The following is a 20,267-nucleotide window of genomic DNA, read 5'->3' on the forward strand; positions in this document are numbered from 1 at the left end:
GTAGTATTTGATCATAAGTCTTCATTGATGTCATTATACTATACAGAATAGGATCTTTGCACATAGGTCACTGCCAGGTGCTCATTCATTACATTACAAGCAATGTGTTCCAGCTGTCTTGTAACTATCTTACGAATATATTGTGCGGTGAGGAGGTGGAGACTCCACCATTTGCCTATTTTAATTTCACCAGCAGCACCTCACAGTCAACTGAAACACCACCCATACAATGTTTCAGAGAGTTCACTGGCTCTTCAGTCAGATGTGCAGTGGAATGGGAGGGCAATCGGTGCTTTTTGTCCACAGTAAAGGTGGATGTGTGTGTGTTTTTTTTTCAATGCAAATATCATGCTCAGCTGTTGTCTAAATATCAGCATCCAACTCTCCCTTTGAGATTCATCACTGAATCCCTACAATATGGAAGCAGGTCACTTGCCCCATCGAGTCCGCACCAACCCACTGAAGGGTATCCCTCCCACCCCATCCCTATAATCCTGCATCTCCCATGCCTCATCTACCTACCCTGAACATTCTTGGATACTGGTTAATTTAGCATAGCCAAGCCACCTTACCAACACATGTTTGGACAATGGGGGAATGTGCAAACTCCACACAGTTAGTCACCTGAGGCTGGAATCAAACACAGGCAGCAGTGCTAACCACTGAGCCACCATGTTATCCTATATTGTATAGCTTAGTGGAGAGAAAGCTGTGTGCACTTGTATATTTCCACGAGGTATTTAAAAAAATGCTACATAACAAACTTATTAAAGTTGAATAAAATAAGTGGATTCTTGGGTTGGTACTAGGGCCATTGGTTTTTTTTGATTCGTTAATAATCTAGATGTGCTTGTGTAAGTGACAAACCTTAATTTTTATTTGACACAAAACTGTGGACCATGTGGAGTATGGCAATAGACCTCAAGAGCATAGAAACAAAAGCAGAAGTTGCTGGAAAAGCTGAGCAGGTCTGGTAGCAAATGCAAAGAGAAATCAAAGTTAATGTTTTGAGGGTCTGGTAAGCCTTCCTTAGAACATAAACTGTTACAGTGCAGTACATGCCCTTTGGCCCTTGATGTTACACCGCCCTGTGAAACCAATCTGAAGGCCATGTAACCTACACTATTCCATTCTCGTCATATGCCTATCCAGTGACAATTTAAATTCCCATAAAGTTAGCGAGTGTACAACTGTTGCAGGCAGTGTGTTTCACACCCCTCCTACTGAGTAAAGAAACTACCTCTGACATCTGTCCTATATCTATCACCGCTCATATTGAAGCTATGCCCCCTCATGCAAGCCATCACCACCCTTGGCGAAAGGCTCTATCTTAAAAGAGTCACCTCTCAACCTCCTTCTAATGAAAACAACTTCAAGTCCCTCAACCTTTCCTTGTAAGACTTGCCTCCATATCCGACAACATCCTAGTAAATCTCCTCTGGCCCCTTTCCTAAGCTTGCACATCCTTCTGATAATGCGGTGACCTGAACTGTAAGCAATACTCCCAAGTGTGGCTGCACCAGAGTTTTGTACAGCTGCAGCATGACCTCATGGCTCTGAAACTTGATCCCTCTACTAATAAAAGCTAACACCGTATACCTTCTTAACAATCCTATTCAACCTGCATGGCAACTTTGAGGAATCTATTTTCATGGACAACGTGATCACTCTGCTTATCTACACCACCAAGAATCTTACCATTTGCATTCCTGTTACTCCTTCCAAAGTGAATCACCTCACACTTTTCTACATTAAACTCCATTTGCTGCACCTCAGTTCAATGTACTTTGGCACTATCCATATTTGTAATGACCTTAATATCATCCACAAATCTACTAACCCATCCTTAAATGCCCTCATCCAGGTCATTTATAAAAATGACAAACCGCAGTGGACCCAAAACAGATCCTTGTGGTACACCACTAGTAACTGAACTCCCAGATGAATATTTCCCATCAACCACCACCTTCTGTCTCTTTCAGCTAGCCAATTCCTGATCCAAACCATTAAATTGCCCTCAATCCCATGCCTCCATATTTTGTACAGCACAAAAGGTTCCCATGGGGAATCTTATCAAACGCCTTACTGAAATCCATATACACCACACCAACGGTTTTACCCTCATCCACCTGTTTAGTAACCTTCTCAAAGAACTCAACAAGGTTTGTGAGGCATGACCTATCCTTCACAAAACCATGTTGACTATCCCTAATCAACTTATTCCTATCAAGATGCTTATAAATCCTATCTCTTATAACCTTTTCTAACACTTCACCCACAACTGAACTGGTCTATAATTACTAGGGTGGTCTCTGATTTCCTTCTTGAACAATGGAACAACATTTGCTATTCTCCAGTCTTCTGGTACAATTCCTGTAGACAATGACAACATAAAGATCAAAGCCAAAGGCTCAGTAATCTCCTCCCTGGCTTCCCAGAAAATCCTCAGATAAATCTTATCCGGCATTGGAGATTTATCTATTTTCACTTTCCAGAATTTCTAAGACCTCCTTCTTGTGAACCTTAATCCCATCTAGTATAGTAGTCTGTTTCTCAGTATTCTCCTTGACAACATTGTCTTTTTCCAATGTGAATACTGGCGAATGATATTCATTTAGCTCTTCTATCTCTTCTTACTCCACATACAACTTCCCACTACTGCCATTGATTGGCCCTAATCTTACTCGTCATTTTTTTTATCCCTTATATACCTGTAGAAATCCTTGGGGTTTTCCCATTCTTTCAGTTTATTAAAAGTGGAGAGACAGGCTGGTAGACTGATTTAATGCAAACAAATGAGATATACATTTTGGTTGGAAGAGTGAGAAAAGGAAATTAAAGGATATATTTCTAAAGGTAGTGTAGAAACAAGGAGACCAGCAGTGGGAAGGATGTGAAGTCATTGGAGAGCCTGGGGAACAGAGTTGAAAGAAGGACTATATTCCTTGAGAAGGGGAGATTTGAGAAGATAGCAGCTGGATGGATCATTGGAGAGAAACTTCTCATTGCCAGAGGGACTTGAGCTCAAGGACACTGCTTCAAGGTGACCTGCAGAAATTTTGTTTACACAGTGAGTGGTGAGGGTGTGGAATATGTGACCTGACAGTATGGTGATGGTACATTGACGTGTAGTTTGCAGGGAACTGCGTAATTAAGTGAATCAAAAATAGTTGCAGAGAAAAAAGCAAAAGAGATGTTATTACTGGGCTCATGTAAGGAGATGGTACAGACACAATGGCTGAATGGTTTCCGTCTACAGTGTAACTATGTATGTAAACTATGATTGAAACACCTTCCAGAGAGGGGTGCCATTAACAGGACTAGGAATTCCCTCTATGAATTTCACCAGACGTGTGGCAGAAACCCGTTTACATACAAGAATGCTCACATATATGCTCCACTACCATGATTTTAGGGCAAAATGCATTTGTAAACAACAAAATAATTTTACCCACAGTATTGGAATCCAGCACTTTTTTGAAGCAGAAATATATTTGAATTCCAGCTTCTTAAGAGGATGTCACTATTGGTTCATCTTCCCCAGACAACAGTAATGTGCACACCAGAAGGAAATGTCAAACTTTCACTGCCATGGGCTTCACTGTGCCCAAGATTAACTAGATACACATCTGTTCAGTGGCAATTCTGGCAGTTGGGATGGCATGGTTTACCATTAACACGGCAACGGCATCCTCCAGTGATGTCACCTGTGCCCTGAAAAGTAAACCAGAAAGTCAGTAAAATCTGTACATCAACAAAACAAGTAATCATCCTCTTCAGGGAAGACAGTGCGTGGTGGCAATGTCACTGGACTAATGATTCATCAACGCCAGAGTAATGCTGAGGAAACATCATTTCAAATTCCACTGCACATTTGATTGATAAATTTGGACTATATAGCTAATATTGGTAATACTCACCATGAATTCAAATCTGTGGTCAGAAAAACACATCTGATTCACTAATGCCCTTTAGGGAAGGAAATCTACCATCCTTACCTGGTTCAGCCTATGGCTGACTCCAGACTCTCAGCAATACAGCTGACTCTTTACTGTCCTTTGAAATTTTTTAGATTAGATTAGATTACTTACAGTGTGGAAACAGGCCCTTCAGCCCAACAAGTCCACACCGACCCGCCGAAGCGCAACCCACCCATACCCCCACATTTACCCCTTACCTAACACTACGGGCAATTTAGCATAGCCAATTCACCTGGCCCGCACATCTTTGGACTGTGGGAGGAAACCGGAGTACCCGGAGGAAACCCACGCAGACACGGGGAGAACGTGCAAACTCCACACAGTCAGTCGCCTGAGTCGGGAATTGAACCCGGGTCTCAGGCGCTGTGAGGCAGCAGTGCTAACCACTGTGCCACCGTGCCGCCCTAAATGGCCCAGCAAACCACTCAGTTGAAGGTCAGTGAGGAAGAGCTACAAATGGTGACCTTGCCAACAACACCCACGTGTGTGTACTTCTGTAATTGGTTCCTTTACTTTTCCTTTGCTATTCACTTCAAATGAAGTAGGTTGGAAAGAGTTTTTTTTAGAATGAGGTTTCTCAAGCTTTTGGCTTCCAAGCCCCCATTCACCACATCCCATCTGAGTAACAAACCCCAGTAAAAGAGTTTTTTTTTCTGTGTAAAATTTTGCTAAATATTTAAACATTGCTTTGCTTTTGTACAGATAATAATGTGGATGCTGGAAATACTGGTGTCTGGTGGTATCTGAGGAGAGAGAAACAGAGGGCTGAATCTTCAGAAATCAGAAATGGGAGGGTCATGGTGTGCCAGAATCCCACTCATTCCCAACTCCGGCAGAATTAAATTAAATTCTGGGCGGCAATGCTGAACATCCTTCCTGCTACATTGACTCTTAACAGCCTTAATTGGCAATGAAAGGGCCTCAGCCTGTCTAGGATATGATTGTGTCAGCTCGAGATGAGTGAGAAACAGTGTACCGAGCCACTGAACCAGCATGGGTGGCACCCTACACTTGCCCCCTGCTTGGTCACTTACACATCCTCAGTGCCAGTGTTTGTTGTACCTCTCTGCCAAGTGCTAAAGATGGTAACTTCTGTTTGGCCAGTTGCTTTTGGCAGGTCATCCTTGCACAGGCGAGGGGAATCCGAATTCTAGAAGAAAGCCACTTAACCACCAATTACCAGGAGATCTGGCAAGCTTTCAGATCCGAAGAGGACCTGGCGTTCTCTCCATTAATCTCTTCCATGCCAGACTTGGTGATTCCGCTCAGAGTTGATGTTCAAGATCTGAGAACTTTTCACTAGGACGTGTGAGGAAAGGTAACAAACGTGAAATGCTGACAACCCCTTAAGCTAACTCTGTTTGAATGAAGACAGTCACAGGAGAGACTCACACTGGATCCTGATTAATACTGCCCTAGGGCTGACACTAGACCCTGACATGCCTGATTCCAACCTCACAGCTCCCAGATGCCACTCTCCAATGATGCCCTTGGTAGATTTACCTTTTTGTGTGACTTTGAAACATAAAAGCATGAATGTAGAACAAAAATCTGGGAAATCTCAATAGATAAAGTAGTATCTTATGCTGTTTCTTCAGGAGTTCAGCACCATCAGCATAGTGACATTTTCATCATGTTTCAGGGAGGGTTTCTCTCCAAGACTTACTGTGTTTTGTCACATAATTGGTCCAAATCCATGTCAGCAACTATGTATCGCAGTCCTATGTGGCCCCTTTCATCCAATGCAGCTGGAAGAATGGGCGAGGTGAGATTAAACAATAATGCAGTGACTATAAACAATAATTTGTGTTAGGCCACCAGCTGCTCACAAGTGAGAATCTCATCTCAACATCCAGAACTTGTTGGAAAATGTGACTCTTACAGTCTCAATGTGGAGAGAGCAGCCTTGCTTGAAATCTCACCCAATGTTCCCAAATTTCTTACCTTAGCCTCTGTGGTTCGGGGCTGGGAAGATACCACCCCCATGTCCCAGCTTGGTCTTTTCTCTCCACAGATGCTGCCTGACCTGCTGAGGTCTTTTTGAGGTTTGGGGTGGGGTGTGGTGGTGGTGTTGGTGGTGGTGGTGGTGGTGGTTTGTTCTTATTTTTGATTTCCACCAGTTATTTGCTTTTGTCACTTGGGAAAAGTGTCTGGGTTTGATCGCTAGCCGCAGTAGTTACCAGATCTGTGATCAGGTGGCAGGAACTATGCTGCGATTGGAATAGTCTTGCTGCAAGCCCAAGAGAGCCAAGTCTCATTTTCTCTGACCCCTCTCACACACCCCCTATCTTCTACAAGACCACAGTGGCACACCACATTGATGGCATTCCCCTCTTCCCATCTCAACCACCAGGTTAAATGAACAAGAAAATCTTGCTTTTCAAAACAGGCAAAGAGTTATAGAGTCAACTTCCAAACATACAAAGAATAAGAGTGGGCCACTCGGCCCTTTTGATCCTGCTATGCCTTTCAATAAGATCAGGGCTGATCTAACTATTTCTGCATACATGCAATAGCCTTTCATTGCCTTGATAATGAATAATCCATCTAGCTCTGTCTTAAAAATATTTAAAGATTCTGCACCCACACACTAAGAATACAGAGTAAACCATTCAGGACTGAGATGCGGAAGAATTTCTTCATCCAGAGAGTTGTGAACCTGTGGAACTCTCTACTACAGAAAGCTGCTGGGACCAGTTCATTAGATAGATTCAAGAGGGTGCTAGACGTGGCTAAAGGCATATAGGGGTACAGAGGGAATGTGGGAGTGGGATATCGCAATTGCAGGATCAGCCATGATCATATTGAATAGTGATGCATGCTCATAGGGCCAGATGGCCTACTACTGCACTGATGTTCTATGCCTTTATGTGATTTGATGAAAAGGAACTCCTAAGACACAAAACCCTCAGAGAAAAATCATTCCCCATCCGCATCTTAAATGGGGACCCCCTTATTTTTAAGCTATGCCCCCCCACCAACACACACACACACACACACACACAGACACACACAGTTGAAGGAAGAGGAAATATCCTTTGAGGGTGTTAAAAAAAATAGGGAATGGAAAAGACATGAAAGGAGGGGGTGTTACTGTGGTCCATACAATGGGGACTTGATTTTTCTGGCAAGGTCACTCCCTCTATTTTATTAATAATTAAACACTCCATGAATGTAGAAGCAATCCATGCAAAAAGTAAGTAAATAAATGTAGAGATGCCAGTGAGACAGAGGGAAACTTCCACACTTCCACAACTGCATTGCAAAGTGGTGTGCAGCAGTGAGACTCTGTGTGACTATTCAACCATCTCAATGCACAGGAGCGACTACTGGTGTGAGAATTTTATTCATGGGAGATAGAGAATAGGACATAACAGTTCACAGACCCACCCTTCACACACGCACACACACACACACACATCCCAAAACTACTCACAGAACCTTAGATCCTTGACAGAATTTAGCACCCTAGTATTGATCATAAAAGTTAAAGTCACCATCGTCCACTCCGTCATTAGACAGAGATGATTGGTGGTGGTTTAACCTGAGGGTCACCATACCTCAGGTGAGGGGTGAAGTAACCTCTGCTGGTGTGGGAATTGAACTCATACTGTTGGCTTCACCAACCAATCATACATCCGATTGGGCTAACCAACTGCTATTGACTATAGTCACCGGCATAGACAAATTGGAACAAATAGTGTGTTCATGTAATTCAACGTAAAAAGAATTGGACATTGTACCGCAGGTCCCCAGCGAGGTCCCTTTGTCACCCAACAAATCTCTGTTTTACACATGGTGCAGCGTATCCAATCACAGCCACTTTTCTTCTGTACCACAATCTTGCATTTAGGACAGTTCATGGCATCCCCTTTCTGCAGCAACGCCTGTACAGATACAAATCACATAATTAGGAGAGAACATAAGATCTCAAACACCAAGGGCAAGATTCAAAACCAGGCACCAGAGTATGTCACGGATGCCTGTGGAAACTTTTCAGTGACCATTTTCGAAGTGAAAGGCAGAGCTGCAAACATTTGCAGGGTGCCAGAAATTGCCAACAAGTAACGAGTCTGAGGGTGATGAGTCAGTTCTAGGGTAAATGAACAAACCATGCTGAGACTTCAAAAGTCACTTCTTGTTGCCTCTTGAGTAGCTGATAATTTCCCTCTTTCCCCCACACAGAGCACCCACCTCCTTCCATGAATATGAGGATTCCAACCCATCACTTTAAGACAATGCTTAATCCAAAATAAATACAAAGTTCCTCACCGTGAGCATGTCAGCAGTCTGTTTTGCAGCTTTGTTATTTTCAGCTTGAATTTTCAGGTCATCCTGATACTGTTTGCAATTCATTCCTTCGTGTATTGCCTGTGTTAAGGAGCAGAAGGGATTATCACATCATTTTTCAGTCGGCCTGGGTGACTGGGAGGTTCTGGATTCAAATCTCATGTCAAGAGTTAAGCAAATAATCCAAGTTCATTCTCCAGCACAGTAGGGCAGGGGGTAGCACTGTCCGAACTGCTGTCTTTCAGATGAGACAATAAAATAAGGCTCCAGTTGGTTTGGTGAATGTGAAATCGTCCATGGCATAGTCTTAAAGAACAGCAAGAGAGTTAACCTCAGCATTCTGACTAATATCTAACCCTCAATCAACACCAAAAAAATAATAACTACCTTATTTCCCTGCGCTGCCACCTTCAGTGATCTGAGGACTTGCACACCCAGATCCCTCTGCCTATCAATACTTCTAAGGTTCTGCAATTCACTATATAACCTCCACCTGTGCTGTAATAATTCTGTGATTCGATGAAAGAAAGCATCTCTGAGAGTGCAGCATCTCCTCTGTACTTTGTTGACTTGCCACCTTGGATGATGCACTCAAGGGACTTACTCTCGAATATGTCTCTGACATTCTGACTCACCGACCACAACTCCCACCGTTCTTTCTTTTTGATTCTACTTTTTCCATATCATCCCTCTTCTCCTGAAGATTAGTTGCAGAGATATTTTTCTTCTCTTTTCACTGATTACACTCTGGCACCTTATTCAAATGGCCATTGTCTATCAGAACAGAGGATTATAGTTAAGACCAGTCCTGTCCTCAGGTGATAGTGAGGACCACTCTGTGGGTTCATATCCCATTCTTGTCGCTGTTGCCAGCAAATTTCCATGTTGCCATTTTTTGGGCGGCATGGTGGCACAGCGGTTAGCACTGCTGCCTCACAGCGCCAGAGACCCGGGTTCAATTCCCGCCTCAGGTGACTGACTGTGTGGAGTTTGCACATTCTCCCTGTGTCTGCGTGGGTTTCCTCCGGGTGCTCGAGTTTCCTCCCACAGTCCAAAAACGTGCAGGTTAGGTGAATTGGCCATGCTAAATTGCCCGTAGTGTTAGGGGCAGGGGTAAATGTAGGGCAATGGGTCTGGGTGGGTTGCACTTTGGCGGGTCAGTGTGGACTTGTTGGGTCGAAGGGCCTGTTTCCACACTGTAAGTAATCTAATCCAATAATTGTTTCAAGTGGGAACCTCGGCTATTCTCTCTCTCTAACAGTTACAGTTCACTCAGGGAGTGTGAGTTGCTGTGGAATGTATACTCGTGCACACATATTGTTGGCTGCAACTTTTGATAGTGATGCAGAGGTTCCAGTGTTCTTTTCATCACACCACTGGCCAGGAATCTCATTGGCTTTTACCACGGGTACGTGATTTCCAACCTGTTACAAACACACTTTCCTTGACCATTAAGTTCGGGAGTGGGTCTCAAACCCAAAGCTTCATGTCAGAGATGGAGATTGTAGGAGAATACGAACAGGAGTAGGCCATTCAGCCCCTTGTGTGTCATCCACCATTCAATAAAATCATGGCTTATCTGTGATATATACCTTTCTTTAACTATATCCTTTAATAGCTGAAAATGTGTTGCTGTTTAAAGTGCAGCAGGTCAGGCAGCATCCAAGGAACAGGAAATTCAACGTTTCGTGCTAAAGCCCTTCAGGAATTCCTGATGAAGGGCTTTAGCCCGAAACGTCAAATTTCCTGTTCCTTGGATGCTGCCTGACCTGCTGCACTTTAAACAGCAACACATTTTCAGCTCTGATCTCCAGCATCTGCAGACCTCACTTTTTACTCGAAGATTATATCCTTTAATACCTTTGCTTAATAAAATTTTAAATCAGAGATAAATAAAATTAACAACTGATCCAGCATCCACTGCTGTTTGGGGAAGAAGGTTCCAAACCTCTACCATTGCTTGAGTGTAGATGGTCTGGCCCTAATTCTCAGACCATATCACTGATTCCAGAAGTCCCAATCAATGGAAATAGTTTATCTACCCTGTCTTTTTCTGTTAATATCTTGAAAACTTTGATCAGATCACCCCTTACCCTTCTAAATTCTGGAGAAAATAGGCCTAATTTATCTAATTTCTCCTCATAACTATGCTAACCCACTGCACCACTGCACCTTCCCACAATTCCATTGGATGCTACGTGGCTCTGGCCCATGGACGGGTTGGACTGAAGGGTCTGTTTTCATGCTGTACATCTGTATGACTCTAAAATAGAATCAGGGTAACACATCTTGGAATGAGGCCATCCTGCCCATTCATATTTGTGATGGCTCTTTGAAAGAAATATCCGATTGGTTTCATGCTACTGATTAGCCCCCCCTCCTTCCTCCAGTTGCTGTGCCCATAATTCCTGTTACTAAATCGACTTCTACCACCAGTGCAAGATTTTAATTAGAACATAGAACATAGAACATAGAAAAATACAGCGCAGTACAGGCCCTTCGGCCCTCAATGTTGCGCCGACCAAAGCCTACCTAACCTACACTAGCCCAATAACCTCCATATGCTTATCCAATGCCCGCTTAAATGACCATAAAGAGGGAGAGTCCACCACTGCTACTGGCAGGGCATTCCATGAACTCACAACCCGCTGAGTAAAGAATCTATCCCTAACATCTGTCCTATACCAACCTCCCCTTAATTTAAAGCTGTGTCCCCTAGTAACAGCTGACTCCATTAGCGGAAAAAGGTTCTCACTGTCAACTCTATCTAAACCCCTAAGTCTGAGTAAAAATGGAATCTCATTCACCCATTATTCTGTTGCCAAATATCTGGCAAATGTTCTCTTAGTTGCCTCAGATCTGCTAATCCAGGCAGATCAGGGGACTTTTCTAGTTGGTGTGAGTCACCTTTCTACTTATCAACAGCAACATAGTGTCCCTTGGTTTTTCTCCGTGGGTGTGACAGACAGTTCAGTTCTTTTGTGGCTGATCTGAACCACAGCTCCCTTTACCTGCCTTCGCTTTGATATCCTAAAGATCTATAGATGTAGGATACATCACCTTTTGTGTAGGGAGAGTTGCAGGGGAGGCAATGGCCTAGAGGTATTATTGTTGGAGTATTAATCCCGAGACCCTGGTAATGTTCTGTGGACCTGGGTTTGAATTCCACCATGGCAGATTCAATAAATTCAATAAAAATCTGGAATTAAGAATCTGGTTCACTAACACCCTTTAGGGAAGAAAACTGCCATCCTTACCTGGTCTAGCTTACCTAGTCTAGCTCCAGACCCACAGCAATGTGGTTCACTCTTAACTGGCCTCTGGGCAATTAGGGATGGGCAATAAATGTTGGCTTAGCCAACGACGTCCTGCATCCCATGAATGAGTCAGAACCAAGCTTTGAGCCAATTAGATTAAATTACTTACAGTGTGGAAACAGGCCCTTTGGCCCAAGTCGCCAACCCGCCAAAGCGCAACCCACCCTGACCCATTCCCCTACATTTACCCTTTCATCTAACACTACGTGCAATTTAGCATGGCCAATTCACCTGGCCTGCACATCTTTGTGATGTGGGAGGAAACCGGAGCACCCGGAGGAAACCCACGCAGACACGGGGAGAATGTGCAAACACTACACAGACAGTCACCTGAGGTGGGAATTGAACCTGGGTCTCTGGCGCTGTGAGGCAGCAGTGCTAACCACTGTGCCACCGTGCTGCCCACAAATGTCCGACCTGTTCCCACCAGCTTTCTCTCGAAGGTCCCTTCATCACAAGTCCCACTCACCTTGCACAGCAGACAGTTCTTCTTCTTACAGAGGGGACAATTAAACTCATTGACATCATCTTCGTAAATGCACCAGCCCTTGCAGTCTGGGGTCTGACAGTGATAGCTGTTCTCACTTTGATTCTCAGCAATTGCTAAGCTTCTGTCTAAGTATGTGCGATACTCGCTCTCCGTCAGGAGCTGTGAAGCAACACCAGAAACGCTGAGTCAGAATTATACAGCCAACAATACTGAAATCAGCAGACAAGCAGTGGCAAAGTTGCAAAGTAGTTACATCAAAAGTTACAGTACGAACACCCGTGCATGTCAATATTTATTCTCTACATAAGTTTCCTTCCTCCCATCTTCATCTCATCTTATCAGCTTAAGTTTTTGTTTTAATTTGCTCATGGGTGTCACTGGCTGGGCCAGCATTTATTACCCTTTACAAATTGCCCCAGAGAAGGAGGTGATGAACAATTGCAGCCCATGGGGTGTGGTTCCATCCACAGTGCTATTCAGATGGCCTGTTGTATTGCTTTGATTGACAGGCCATCTGGTATAGGTTGAAGAAATATTTCCCATCTGTTGGTAATTGATTTTCAAGCCAGATGATGAAACTACCTGTGGAACTGTTTCCTAATGAGGAGGCAATGACTTCAGTAAAGAAGAGTAGAGAAAGTGGGCGGTAAATAATGAAAGTTGGAAAGAATGAGGCTGAAAGCAATAAATAAATGAAATGAGTCAGATGAATAGAAAGTCTGTGTGCGTGGCTGGGTTGTGGTGGTGGAAGGGGAAAGAATGTTTCCACACCCACACAAATTCCACACTGTGGGGCTAGGCTATTCAACACTGTGGGCCTCACTTACATTGTACCCAAAAGGAAGCTGGTGGGAATGACGTTACAGCAAGTCAGCAGGTTTGGGAAATCAGAGGGGAACTGGAGTTTACCCAATGATGCACAGGGAACATTCCCAGGCAAGTGGATGGTTTCCAGGCTATTCACAGCCACAGCAAACAGGGGGAATTCCCAAACAAAAGTGGAGAACCTTTTCATGCAGAGGCTGGTATGTGTATGGAATAAGCTGCCAGAGGAATTGGTGGAGGCTGGTATAATTACAACATTTAAAAGGCATCTGGATGGGTGAATGAATAGGAAGGGTTTAGAAGGATATTGGCCAAGTGCTGGCAAATGGGACTACATGAGGTTAGGATAGCTGGTCGGCATGGACGAGTTAGACCGAAACGTCTGTTACTGTGCTGTACATCTTTTTGACTCTAAAACCCAAAATTCCTTGTTACACCAGAAATAGTCCTCCTAGATCACAACAAACTTTCAAGATAATAAGCTGTTCTCTTCTTGCTCCATGCTGATTGTGGTTAGTAAAGCCACACACAGGGCTCTAGCCAGCAGAAGTTGAAAAGGCGCATTTGCCCCTCGGGTGACATCGGGGTGTTCCTACACCATCCAAGTGAAACCACCTGCCTCTTGGAGGCATGCAGCTTCCCTGTAGCTCATTTCTGGCAAATGCAGATGGGGAGACCCTCCCAATTTTTCTTAATCATGCACCCACCAACACTCACCACACCCCCAACCCCTGACACCATTTACATGCCCTCTTTTGTAAATTTGGGATGATTTTGGCTGCTCCTGACTCGGAACGAAGATGCGAGGAATCATCGATGAAAAAGACTCACGTATTTTATCTCGCGTTCCAGGATTTTGCTTTCACATGAATATAGCTGATCCATATACGGACATGTCACATCAGCTTCAGTGCTGCTCAGGATTGTTTGCTTCAGACAGTCTCTGTGAACATTCATGGTCATTTAAAATTCTCAAAGCTACTCCACTCCATTTCCCACACACTCCATTTCAAACAGCAGTTCAATCTTTCACATCATGGGTTCAGGTTTATTGAGTTGTACAGGCCTACAGTAAAGGCCCTTCAGCCCATCGAGTCTGAGCCTGTGAAAAACAACCACCTAACTATTCTAACCCCATTTTCCAGCACTTGGCCCGTAACCTGGGCATCACAATTCTACATCTAAATATTTCTTAAATGTTACAAGTGTTTCTGCCTCTATTAGCCTTAAAGCCAGTGAGATTCAGATTCCCACCACCTTCTGAGTGAAAAAATATTTTCCTCACATCTCATCTAAACCTTCTGCCCCTCATAGAGTCATACATTTTGGGAAAGCAAAGCTTAGCAGGACTTATACACTTAATGGTAAGGTCCTAGGGAGTGTTGCTGAACAAAGAGACTTTGGAGTGCAGGTTCATAGCTCCTGGAAAGTGGAGTCACAGGTAGATAGGATAGTGAAGAAGGTGTTTGGTATGCTTTCCTTTATTGGTCAGAGTATTGAGTACAGGAGTTAGGAGGTCATGTTATGGCTGTACAGGACATTGGTTAGGCCACTGTTGGAATACTGCGTGCAATTCTGGTCTCCTTCCTATCAGAAAGATGCTGTTATACTTGAAAGGGTTCAGAAAATATTTACAAGGATGTTGCCAGGATTGGAGGATCTGAGCTACAGAGAGAGGCTGCTGTTTTCCCTGGAGCGTCAGAGGCTGAGGAGTGACTTTATAGAGGTTTACAAAATTATGAGGGGCATGGATAGGATAAATAGGCAAAGTCTTTTCCCTGGGATCGGGGAGTCCAGAATAGGTTTAGGTTAAGAGGGGAAAGATATAAAAGAGACCTAAGGGGGCAACATTTTCACAAAAGAAGGCAAATGGTACGTTGGCCTTCATAGCGAGAGGATTCAAGAACAGGAGCAGGGAATGTCTTGCTGCAATTGTACAGGGCCTTGGTGAGACCACACCTGGAATATTGTGTGTGGTTTTGGTCTCCTTATCTAAGGAAGGATGTTCTTGCTTTAGAGGGATTGCACTGAAGGTTTATCCAATTGATTCCTGGGACGGCAGGACTGAGCAATGAGGGAGGTTAAATCGGTTCGGATAATATTCACTGGGCTTCAGAAAATTGAGGGGGTTCTCATAGAAACCTGTAAAAGTTTGGACAGTGTTGATGCAGGAAAGATGTTCCTGATGAAGGAAGAGTCCAGAATCTAAGGACACGGGCTAAATCATGTAGGACTGAGGTGAGGAGAATTGTCATCACTGGAAGAATGGGAAGCCTGTTGAATTCACTATCACAGAAAGCAGTGAGGCCAGAACATTGTATGATTTCAAGAAAGATTTGGATAGAGCACTTGGTTCTTCAGAAATCAAAGGATAGGGAGGGAAAGCAGGACCAAGATATTGAGTTGGATGGGCAGTCATGATGATAATGAGTGGCTGCACAGACTCAATGGGCTGAATGGCCTACACCTGCTTCTATTTTCTTTGTTTCTGTAAAGCTATTTGTGGTCACTGCATTGATTATTGCTTTAAAAAACATACCTGCTTCACATCTGCTGTCGTTAACTGTTAGGACTTAGATGTGACTGCGATGTAGCTGACTCTCAGCTGCCCCTGTGAAAGGTCTTATGAAGCCATTCAGTTCAAGGGCAATTAGGGATGGGCAACACATACTTGCCTTGAGCAACACTCACATCCCATAAAAGATTGAAGACAACATGCCGATTTTTATTAATGTATAAATCACTGGTTAGCTCTCAACTGGAGTATTAGGGACAATTCTGGACTCTGCACTGTGTCCAGAGGCGGTTCACCCAGAAGTTATCAGCAATGGGTAGCACACAAAGAAATTGCTGGAGAAACACAGTAGGTCTGACAGCATCTGTGGAGAGAGAAACAGAGTTCATATTTTGGGTCGGCTATGACTCTTCACCTTCATACCTTCTCTCTCCGCAGGTGTTGCCAGACCTGCTCCAGCACTTTCTGTTTTTATTTCAAATCACCAGCATCTGCAAGACTTTATTTTTATCACATAAAAGAATTCAGCAGCGAGCAGAGATCGCAAATGTTTGGGTTGTTTCTCCTTGGAACAGAGACGGTGAGAGTTAACGTCACCAAGGTTTTTGTGAAAGTTGCTGATTGGATTAAGTGAGAGAAAAACGTAATAAACAGAGGTCACAAAATCTAAACTCGGTCAGAAAACAGATCAAGAGAAATGCTTTTTCTCTCAGATGCTCGTTACAGTACGGAATTCTCTCTCTCAGAAGTGGAGAAGGCTGGGGCCATAAAGGTATTCAAGGTGAAGTTCAATTTTTGGCAGATAATGTATTCCAGGATTACAGGAGTTGGGACATGCAGACGGGGAAGCGGAGCTGAGATTTGCTATGATCTTATTAAATAATGCAGCAAGCTCAAAAGGGCTGAATAGCTTAATCCTACCATTAAGTCAAAAGTTCCTATGTCTCCACTCAATGAGATGTCAGGATATAAAACGATCTGAACAAGAAGGTGATGGAAATGGAATCCTGAAACATTTTTTTTTAAAAGGAGTTTTGTAAGTGTTTGATTGTGCAAGTTTATGGCCAAAGAACAGATATGTGGGACTAAGCAAGAATCAGCACAGCCACAATGAGCTGAAGGAATCCACCTCTTTACGTTTCTCACACATGTCTAATTTCTGTTCTCGAAGAACTGAGTGAATTTGAGGGGATTTGACATCACATTACAGTTAATGTCTGTCCATTACATTACAGTTACCTCCAGGAGTGCCCTATGCTAATGATATGGAATAAAAACAGCTTCTCTTACTTGCAGAAGGCATGTAAACATTCTCGAAGAGTCACTCCTTCACCATTCTCCAAGACGTTTAAACAAATTGGACATTCAAAATCTTCCCCGGTCGATATTAGGTTTTGTTCATCTGTTTCCAACAAGAGTTTGTAATTCTCTTGTCGCTTCAGCCGCTTGGACTGTGTATAAATCAAACACAGAACACACAGTACAGAAACAGGCCATTCAGTCTATACCAGTAATTCTGATCCATTGAAGCCTCTTCCTGTCTTTCCTTCTCTAACTCTACTATCATAACCCTCTTTTCCCTTCTTCATTTTAACTTGTCTAACTTCTCCTGAAATGTATCTGTATGCTCACTTCAAACATATCCACTGGAAGCGAGTTCAACATTTTTACAGATCGTTGAGTAAAGAAGTTCTTCTGAATTCTCAATGGATTTCGCAGTGACCATCTTATATTGTGTCCTTTGTCACAATGAAAACAAAATTCTCTTTGTATTCATTCATCATCCAGAACAAAGTTGCCTAGCTGACTAACACTGTCCACTCACCCAACTACCTTTGACATTTATTCCCTATCTCAAAGTGGCGCCAGTATGTACCATCTCCAAGATACACAGCAGAAGTCCACCAACGCTCCTTCAACAGCACCTTTCAAACCCAGGACCTCTCCCACCTAGGACAAGGGCAGCAGATATATAGAAACCCTGCCATTTGCAATTTCCCCTCCAAGTCACACACCATCCTGACTTGGAAATATATTGTTGTCACTTCACTGTGACTGGGACAAAATCCTGGATCTCACTTCATAACATCACTGTGGGTCAACCTATGCCCAAGAATTACAGCAATTGAAGAAGGCAGCTTGCCATTACCTTCTCCAGGGCAGTTAGGGATGGGCAATAAACGCTTGCTGAGCCAGCCATGGCTACACTCCGCAAAAAGAATATAAACCAAGATCTTTTCATAATTTTTGAGAGACCTTTATTATATTGACCAGGTAACTAATTTGCTAGTTACCTAACTGACTATATAGATGCCACTAGTAGGCAGTCTGTATTATATTAGGAGGAAGTGAGGACTGTAGATGTTGGAGATTAGAGCTGAGATAGAGTGTGGTGCTGGAAAAGCACAGCCAGTCAGGCAGCATCTCCTGCTCCTCAGATGCTGCCTGACCTGCTGTGCTTTTCCAGCATCACACAGTTTGAGTCTGTATTATATTGACAAACGCTGTGAAACAAATGAAAAGTTAAGATTACAGCTAGATAAATGTGAAATGCAAACTCAGACTAGATTTTAGAAAGAGAATTCTCTCCCTTAAAGTTACTAAATTCCCAGAGTTATTCTGTCTCTGGTTATTGAAAATTGCAAGTTCTAACCTCTACTGAAATGCACATGTGTGCAATATAAGGTTCTTGAATCCTTTCACCTCGTTACACTTGAGACACAAACCACAGCTATTGACCGTTACTAACTGGTCTGTAAAACTCTCACACTACAGGGGATACTCAGTCGTGGAAGCAGATGTTAGGGAGGGGCACAGTAATGTTGCACACCACATTCTCTGAGTGGCAGGAGGTCAGTAACTGACAGCTGTAAAAGCCTTGGCCAGAATGTTTGCAACATCAGCGAGGGTCACCCGCTCAGGTCAATGGTGCTGGACCCTCGATTCCAGAGTGGCTGCTTGAACTTTGCATATCCATTGCTCACAAAGGAAGCAATACATGTAAAAGTGAAGATGTGTGTGAATGGGATTTCCAAACCATCACATCTGGGCTGAACACTTTTGAAGAGAAAGTCCAAGTTTGTTGGATTTCTTTGAAGTGGTCAATTTTCTTTTGAAGAGGTGATATACCCAATTGGTTTGATCCAAGAACACCTTTGGGAGATCAAATGCTTTTTGGAATCGTGAAAAAAAATGGACATTAACAAGCATTGTTAACTGATATTTTTAAAAGGCTGGGAGTAAGTGCCAAGTTACAGAGGTGTACCTTTTAAACAGCCCTGATCTGCACTCTCTCCACAGGCCCAGCTCCCGTTAATACTCCCTCCCCAGAACAAAGATCCAACTATTCAGGGCACTTTCTCCTCAGTTGGATTTGCAGAGTTGGGTGTTTTCTGAAAAGCAATGCACCATTCGTTCTCACCTTTCCATTAACATTGTTAAAGTTGAAGGGCCTTGAGATTTTCACTTGATGGCCAATGTATTAAGAGCTGAAAATGTGTTGCTGGTTAAAGCACAGCAGGCTAGGCAGCATCCAAGGAACAGGAAATTTGACGTTTCGGGCCAGAGCCCTTCATCAGGAAGGGCTCTGGCCCGAAACGTCGAATTTCCTGCTCCTTGGATGCTGCCTAACCTGCTGTGCTTTAACCAGCAACACATTTTCAGCTCTGATCTCCAGCATCTGCAGACCTCACTTTTTACTCGGCCAATGTATTAAGGCAATGGAGACAGGTTGATGGCCTTAAGTGGGCAAAATATTTGGCTACTGAAAGGACTAGCTAGACCCAAGGGTTGGCAGAGCCATGAGCACCTTACCCCATTGGCAAACCCGCCCCCCCCTCCCTTTATCATGACAAGCGAGTCAGGGGTGAGCGGGTATGTTTTACCTGCCCCTAGCTCTCACTATGATGGTGGTAAGGTGGGGAAAGGGAGGGGCCTAAAATCCAGACCAATGTTTCTGATACATTTAAGTTTGGGAAGAATTTGGAAAGAATACAAAGTTACAAATTTCCATCCGGATAGACCTATCAATGACAATGTAAATGTATGGGAATGGGGGACCAAGTGAATCAACTGGCATTCCCCCCCAGCCAGGAACGTTTCTGGTTGGGTTACAATCCAAACAACTATACCAGGAACCCGGATGTGGTGGGATACCTGATGTAAACGTCTCCAAGATACAAACTGTAACACTGATCAATTAGGAATGGTGCCCAGTTTCAGTGTTGGGGAGGCTCTAACAATGTGGCTCAGGGACAGGGTCACCAGACTACCTCGGGATGTGGAGACTACTGAGGGACTGGTAGCAGGAGTGGCAGTGATATCATGTGGGCACCCTCAGGGAGAGGCCCTCAGGGAGGGACTTGGGGCTTCTGTTATTAAATTGCCTCCATTTCCAGGTTCCCAACATTGTGGGGGGGAGGGAGGGTGGGGTCTGGTGTGAGGCTGGGTTGGGGTGGGGTACCGATACAACTGCAATTGTGATAACCCCTACAAGACCCATGGGACATCACAAATTAATATTGTTGTGGAGCTGACTGACTATGACTTTCCTTTGTAACAGGCAATGGCCTGCCCAACTAGAACTCAGCACCCTGAGCCCTTCATAAAGCAGGCCCAGGTGATTAAAAACAAAAGCAAAAACAAAGTCAAGGTGATCTGGTGGTAGGAAAGACATTCAGTTGTGTACAATAACACGTCCTGATATAAGGAGCAAGCCAGATAAAGTAGATCCAGGGATGGGTCTGCAGAACTGTCTGTTCCAGGTTGGGACTAGCCTACATACACCATAAGTTTTTTGGTGTTCAACAAAAAACAACATTCCTTTCCAGTTGGGATTCCTGAGTTATTAC

The 20,267-nt window shown here is 43.7% G+C and overlaps 1 protein-coding gene across 1 annotated transcript in view; it reads right to left on the reverse strand.

The window, feature by feature from the left end:
* Positions 1-315: 315 nt before the first annotated feature.
* The window catches only part of rbck1 (RanBP-type and C3HC4-type zinc finger containing 1), a 51,850-nt gene continuing 31,898 nt past the window's right edge, over positions 316-20,267 (reverse strand). The window contains exons 8-13 of the mRNA XM_060836523.1: positions 16,708-16,868; positions 13,734-13,845; positions 12,057-12,236; positions 8,253-8,351; positions 7,724-7,867; positions 316-3,714 (exon numbers count right to left, since the gene is read on the reverse strand). Coding sequence (XP_060692506.1) covers positions 3,634-3,714; positions 7,724-7,867; positions 8,253-8,351; positions 12,057-12,236; positions 13,734-13,845; positions 16,708-16,868 — 777 coding nt within the window. The 3' untranslated portion in view covers positions 316-3,633. The remainder of the gene's footprint in view (positions 3,715-7,723; positions 7,868-8,252; positions 8,352-12,056; positions 12,237-13,733; positions 13,846-16,707; positions 16,869-20,267) is intronic.

The sequence above is a fragment of the Hemiscyllium ocellatum genome, chromosome 15, assembly GCF_020745735.1.
Source record: "Hemiscyllium ocellatum isolate sHemOce1 chromosome 15, sHemOce1.pat.X.cur, whole genome shotgun sequence".
Classification (NCBI taxonomy): domain Eukaryota; kingdom Metazoa; phylum Chordata; class Chondrichthyes; order Orectolobiformes; family Hemiscylliidae; genus Hemiscyllium; species Hemiscyllium ocellatum.